The sequence below is a fragment of the Nansenia antarctica genome, assembly GCF_963989245.1.
Source record: "Nansenia antarctica genome assembly, chromosome: 1".
NCBI classification, from domain to species: Eukaryota; Metazoa; Chordata; class Actinopteri; order Argentiniformes; family Microstomatidae; genus Nansenia; species Nansenia antarctica.
Window position 1 is genome coordinate 5499981 of NC_137674.1, and position 7096 is coordinate 5507076.

A 7096-nucleotide genomic window follows, 5' to 3' on the forward strand; every position below is an offset into this window, starting at 1 on the left:
TTTACAAATAAAGTGGCGGGGAGGCCGCTTGGTTATTCTTTGATTCCCAGATCCCTCTTTGGTTGTATTATATGTTGTCAATAAAACAGTGCCAATGCACTAGCCATCCGTACACCTATGGATCATTCGTATGAGGCAACGGTACTCCGGAGCATGTACTGCTGCGACCTGTGGAAGCTGTGCAAATATGATCATCCGTGGCATAAGACAGAACCTACAAAAAAAACAATGGCCAAGTGACTATTCAGCAGAGCGCTTTTATTTTCACTTTACTGTCATGCAACATTATAGCTCATTATAAAGCTATATTACATTATAAAGCTAGAGGCCTACGTGGGAAAAGTTGCAATCTTCTAGTAATAATGTAGAAGAATAATGTAATAGTTCGATCCAGCCGTCTGAACCCACAACGAGACACGACTTTACCTAAGCCAGAAACGTGTCCCACCAATGCTTCATGAAACCAACCTATATAGTGCTAAACCAGAGAATTCATTTCAAACTACTTATCTCACACAAGGACATGTACATTGTCAAAACTGTTTAATTTCACGTTTTGATGTGCCGTTTTGATCAGCCACAGCGGTGTCTCCTCTTTGGAGGTCTAGTTCATTGCCAGGCACAACCACTGTAAAACAAAACAAAACAAAACAAAACCAATCTCAGACAGATTCATACAGTGTGTGTTTATGCCTTAGCCCATGAGCTGGGTGTGACGTAAACCTAGGCCTACAGTAAGATACTCACACCTTTGGTAAGACCACATAATGAGACCACATTGTAGTCTACACACCTGTAACATATCCAGTTTAATCTGCCCAGAATCATCTGTATCCAGAGTTTTAAACACTTCTGTGTGGGATTGAAAACAGAAATATGTTAATCCAATAGTTTATATTCCATATACAGTACATCAGGCTACTACCCAGTCAAAGACAATTGCTGTTGGGCTGAAATGCCTTTATTGGAGCATAATCCCTATCAATCTGCTAATATAATTTTTCATGCAGCTTTTTTGGGTGAGACTTACTGAAGAGCATCTCCAGTCGAATGAGACAGCCCACGAAACAGTCAAAGTCTATGCCATATTGGGCGTTGGCATAGCGATTCACTATAATCTGCAGCACAGCACTGTTGACATGGAAGCCTTTGGAAGGGACACAACATGCCACATACTGTAACACAAGATGATCATAAAAAAACTAAAAACAAAAACACATAGCCACTTCTACTACTACTTCCTACGTCCTTTGTGATGTAAAGCACCCTGTGCATTCCTGTGAAGGGCGCTATAGAAATACATTTTTACTTACTTACTTAACTGTGCACACGGAACAGACCTGGCAACAGGTCATCTTATCTATAAAAAGGTTGTGAATTTGGTATTGTATATGCAATAAATATGATCATTTGTATTAGTGCAGAGTCAAATGAGTTGTTGGAAATGCAAGGTATTTTCCACAGCGCCTGTCTAACCATCTCTTTGTTAATAGGCCTGGGGGGAGGGAGAAGTCCCCAGACTGGCTCACCCAGTTCATTAATGTGTGTTGTCACAGCAACCCTGAACACCAGAGACCCATTTGGGTGTGCAAACTGGTAGTCGACAATAGTCAGTGTAGCATTTTTACATGTACGGTACTAAGTTGGCAACAGAACTATGTAGTACTTGGTCTTACGTGGCAGATGGCAGTATAAGGCCTTAACAGTGTACATAGCCTTTATTTATGTAAACCAGCTCATTTCCCTTCTTGTTTTTTTAGTTTTTTTTTCTTTCCTAGCACCAGGGGAGCCCCCCCTCCCAAATTTCGTTGTTTGGTACCTGTACTACTATAGCAATGACAATAAAGACCATTCATTCATTCATAGAGCTGGTAAGGTAAGAGTAAGTTGTCAGAGGAGGGCTTGGATAAGCAAACAAGGCTGTTCTGACAGGGACAACGGTTACTGGTGTGTTATTAAGTAGAACCCTGTGCCTCAGAAGCCATGTTTTCAGAACATAAGATAGGTGGTGAATTTAGACAACGACGGCCCTGGGATGAGATACAAATGTTACAGGACTAAGTTCAGTGAAAACGTTTTCCAGTATATATATAACAAATTAATGTTCAAGCTAAAGAACTATTCTATTTTCACCTGGGGTATGTTGTTACTCTCTCCTTGCAGGGTTTTCTTTCTGTGGGTTATTGATGTTGTATTTGATTCTTACTTCAACTTAATTGAGTATTGAATGAACAATAATAAAGGATTCACTGACTTGATTTATCCCAGTTAATATTAACACTGGTGTCTGTCAGGTTGGGGATCTCTCTACTGTTGAGCGACCCTTTGGCACCCCCTTTGATGTGTATTCGTTTCTCTGTCTGTCCTAATGTCTGTGATTGTTAACAGCTGTGAGTGATTGTCTTGGTCTATTTATATCCCCCTGTGTTTTCCCTCTGTGTCGGTTGTTCAATTGATCTACGTGAGTACTATGTGCAGAGCCTTATAGGAAGCTATGTATTGATTGATTGACTGTTGCTGAGTTTATGTAAATGCCTTGCCTACGTAGGCTATTAGGATTTTTGTTCTTTTGTTTTGTTTGTTCCGTTTATTGTTCAGTTGAATTATTGCCTGATGACTCAATAAAGAGTACCTTTATTTTTGAATTCTACCTTCGCATTCTGTCTCCTGTGTTTTGCACAACATCTGTGTCCAACATTAGAATCCCACTTAACAGGTCTGTCTCACGTTCTTTCTTTTCAAGTGAAAAAGTGTATTCCGAAAGGTGATTTGGGAGATTTGTGTGCCTGATTATATGGATGGACTCGGTGTCTGTAGGTCCACAATATAATCCTACAGACTGTTACCTGCTTGGGTCAGAGCACCTCTCAGCTCATGAGAACTGATGGTGCCAGATCTGTCTGAATCATGACCCTTGAAGATCTCCTGTGTAAAATCAACACAGAAACATACAAATGTTGTCTGAATGATAAACACACGGGGCTGCTGTGTGTGGTAGTCAATCTCAGATGAATTCCATTGATGACTCCCATCTATTGGTCATACATTACCAGATATTTCTGGATCTTTATCCAAAGAATGTGGAATTCAGTTAGTCCCAACGTGGCACTTCCATCTTTCTGGGGATCATCAAGGTTAAGGTACCCCATATAAATATGACTTTCAATGTTTGTTCTTTGGGAGTTCACTGTGTTCATGTGTATGTCTTCAATACCAAATGATTATTGTAGACTAAGGATGAAAGTCCTCTGTTTAATGTAAAGGCCATTGTGTATCAAATTTGAAAGGATACATCTAGAAGACTTATGATATGACGACCTGTCTCCAGACTAAATCCATCTGTCTTGACATCGGCCACTGGAAAAAACTTCAGATTAATATACACTTTCATAATATTGACTCTGTACGGCTACGTCAATACTTTTACAATCATTATTACTTTCATAGTAAAGACATTGAAAAACTCTTACTTTGTGAGACAATCTTGTTCAGAACTTGTACAAGTTCAAAGACAGACACCTCAGAGTCCTGTTCAGGGAATACAAGATTTGATTTCTTATTGAAGCATTATTTTGTACACATTTGAGCTATGTCATTCGGGCAAATCCAACATTTGCTCACTGTTATTTATTGGTGTGAGTTCATTATTAACTCAACTATTGAGTCTTTAACATCATGCCTTTACTGTACATTAAAGAGAGGCATTCTTAGGAAACTTACATTGCCAGCAAACTGCTTGAAGAGATATTTGAATTGGGGATCCACATCATTGTCTGATATGTCCATCTGGAGAATGATATTCATACAAGTAAACATTTGAAGCACCCAATTCATTCTGAATAGATACTGTATTGTCATATAAGAGGATGCATTATAATACTTGAGAGAGATGAAATTGTATCAGAAAGGGCATTATTTGGGCATAACAGTTAGTGATACAAATCATGGAGAATCTTACCTCCTCTATCTCAGCATCTATTTCCTCCTCCATTGGACTATAAAATAAGGGAACACTGTTAGAAATATGTGACACGGTCTGGTGAACAGGTCTGCATGTCGACAATTCTCAAGTCGCTCAAAAACCCCCATCTAATTAGGGTTAAGGCCAATGCACACGGCCCCGATTTTGTCGCACCGCCGAATTCGATTCCATTGTTTTGAATGAGACAATGCGCGCGATGCGATATTATCACACGACAACATTCGATTCTCCATTCACACGAATGAAATAATTCAAAGAATTTAGAATCGAATGTTGTCGTGCGACAAAATCGTACGCCGTGTGCATTGGCCATTAGGGTTAGGGTGTTGATGTTCTATCAACATGTTGTGATGTGCTAAACATGCAGTTAGATGTTCATAGTGATGTTCCTTCTTAGTGGCTAGCTAGCTACCAACGCGAAAAGCTAGCTGGTAGCAAAAGCTCTGAATGTTTTGATTCTCCTTGAGTTTCTCCGGTATTTGGTTTGAGGTGTACCAACATTAAAATAAGCACATCTTCTCCAACTATTGTCAGATAATTAATAATTTAATGTATGACCTTTCATTTGAAAGCTTACAATCTACCCTTTCATAATCTGGAAAGAACTGAAAAATGACGTTGCCAGACTTGCAGACTTTTTCCTCAAACTCTGTCACATAAGGTGTACTTTTACCACTAGGTGGGGATATAAGCTTTTAAAAATCCATTGAGGTTTTATTTGATGTTGTAATCACAGTTTAGCTTGGGGCATAACAATCCAAAATGATCACACAAGCGTTTGTGTTGGGTTATAGACCAACCCTTACACACAGTGTACCGGGTCAGAGATCAACTCCTACCTGGTGGCAGCCTGTTTCTCAGAGAACACACGCAGGATGAAGCTGCCTTTCTTGTGTGGCTGGAAGGTGGAGGGGACGATGACATACTCTCCAGGGGGCAGCCTGAAGTGGTCACACACCTCTCGTGTGTTTATGAAGCTGCTGCTCATAGCCACTGCTCTCTGCCTCAGCAGGACATCTGGACCCAGGTGGACATTAGTGCGTCCTTTACACTGAGGAAGGGAAGGGAGGGAGTGGAGAAGATCTTTATCAATGACCATACCAGCCATTGATGTGAAAATAGTATCCCTACTAAGAGGGATAGAGTTCATAATTCACAAGTGATAGAGGCAGAATAGAACATTGCTCAGGTAGAAACAGTGTAACCAACTATAGAATACAATATTTTCAAAACATTTTTTTTTGTTATGATTTCAGTTCCTTGTATTTGGCAGTGTTAACATTATTATAATTGTTTGTCCCTTATTTTACCAGGTAACTTGACTATGAACATGTTCTCTTTTGCAGCAAGGACCTGGGGAAGAGTTGCAAGGGAAAGGAAAGGGGATGAATGAATGATTAGGTGGCCATGATAGTATGAATTTAGCCAGAACACCGGCATTAACATGCCCACTCTTGCGATAAGTGCAATAGGATGTTTTTAACAACTCGGGATCTGAGTTTTAATATCTCATTCGAACTTTCGAAAGGACGGCATCCTCTGCAAGGCTGTGCCCCATTCACTGCCCTGGGGCCTTGCGGTCTCTTAGACCAGAGGGAGGAGCGCCACCTACTGGTCCTCCAACGCCACTTCCAGCAGCCTGTTTTGATACCGTGATCCAAGGAATAAGAAAGGCACACTCTGCTTAACTTTCCCAGACACAACAGCAGAGGGATGCAGGGCGGTGTGGCTGCTGGCATGATGCAACAACCAACTGATGAATACAAACCTCTTCAGGGACCTGTAAGAGAGAGAGACAGAGACATTTGTAATAGATCATCTTCTCTCCACCTGATATCAGTCAATCAGTCTTGTATAAACGATACTGTGATAATAATAATAATAATACAAATTATAATACATTAGACTTATATAGCGCTTTTCTAGACACTTAAAGATGCTTTACAACCTGAAAAGATCGAGTAGTAATAAGATATAAATAAAATAAAGTATTTGGGCCTAATTAAGGTAGTGCTGGGGACACATGGGAAGGGGAGGGGGAGAGGGTTAACTGGTGATGATGTCGCACCTCGTAGATGGAGAAGCCAATGGTGTTCATGTCGTAGCCGAGCCTCCGGAACCGGCGTCCGTCTGTCTGCATCAGACCCACCAGGAAGGTGCAGCCCTCCTCCCCGTCCAGAGGGTCGTCATCCACGTCCTCTAGACGCAGCAGGAACTGGGTGTTGGAGCAGAACGTGGCTGGAACAAATATAAAACATAAGTAAATCACACAATCTCACACTCAGCACAATAGTGGAACATAGAACAGTAGAACACTAGAACGGTAGAACAGTAGAACAGTAGAACAGCCATGGGTGGGGTCATTTGACCCTGTGAGTCATTTTATCTTTATATCTTTGCACTCAATCAAATTTCAGGACCCTCCTTTCATGACTTTTCCTAGATGTGTGCGTTCTACCACCCAGTATCCTTACATTTTCAAAATCACATCAGGATAAGCTAGTATAAAGCTATTTTGCAGTTTTTCTGTGTAGGAGGCGGGCTAATTTACAAGCCGGCCAACTAGTGGTCATTGTGTATAAATAGCAGCTTAGCATTGTAAAGACTATGGTCATTTGACCCCCGAGGCGGCTCTTATAGTAGTTAAAAAAGACACGGTTGTTGTAGTGTCTGTAGTGTTAATAGAGTGTCAGTGTTTCTCTCCTATGAATCTCCTATGAATCTATTGTGATCTACAGTATAGTGCTGGTGGGGCTGTGAGCTACCTGGGTGGTTACGACAACCTCCGGCTGTGGACCCCACCCTCCAGGTCCCTTCGTACTGGTAGTGGTTCCAGTGTCCCACGTCATCCCCTGTCAGGGTGTCTGGGGTCAGGTTACATATCTCCAGTTTGGAGAAGTGCCTCATGAAGTCTGAGTAGGACATCCTAGACAGAACAGGAACAGTGAATGTTTTATTGAAAGATCAATGAGAGGCATCTATCCTGATAAAAGCATCTATCCTGGGGTAGTGGTGGTCTAGTGGATAGTGAGTTAGACTGGTGATCGGATGGTTGTGAGTTCAAAATCCCGCCTGAAACACCACCACTACTGTGCCCTTGAGTAAGGTACTTAG

At 41.2% G+C, this 7096-nt stretch overlaps 1 protein-coding gene across 1 annotated transcript in view; it reads right to left on the reverse strand.

Annotated features, from left to right (window-relative positions):
• Window positions 1-604: 604 nt before the first annotated feature.
• The window catches only part of capn8 (calpain 8), a gene marked incomplete at both ends in the record, with an annotated part of 10079 nt that continues 3587 nt past the window's right edge, over window positions 605-7096 (reverse strand). Inside the window, 12 exons of the mRNA XM_080550341.1 lie at window positions 605-628; window positions 794-852; window positions 1031-1147; window positions 2847-2925; window positions 3051-3119; window positions 3293-3357; window positions 3471-3528; window positions 3721-3786; window positions 3959-3995; window positions 4822-5033; window positions 6006-6220; window positions 6748-6908. Coding sequence (XP_080406467.1) covers window positions 605-628; window positions 794-852; window positions 1031-1147; window positions 2847-2925; window positions 3051-3119; window positions 3293-3357; window positions 3471-3528; window positions 3721-3786; window positions 3959-3995; window positions 4822-5033; window positions 6006-6220; window positions 6748-6908 — 1162 coding nt within the window. The remainder of the gene's footprint in view (window positions 629-793; window positions 853-1030; window positions 1148-2846; window positions 2926-3050; window positions 3120-3292; window positions 3358-3470; window positions 3529-3720; window positions 3787-3958; window positions 3996-4821; window positions 5034-6005; window positions 6221-6747; window positions 6909-7096) is intronic.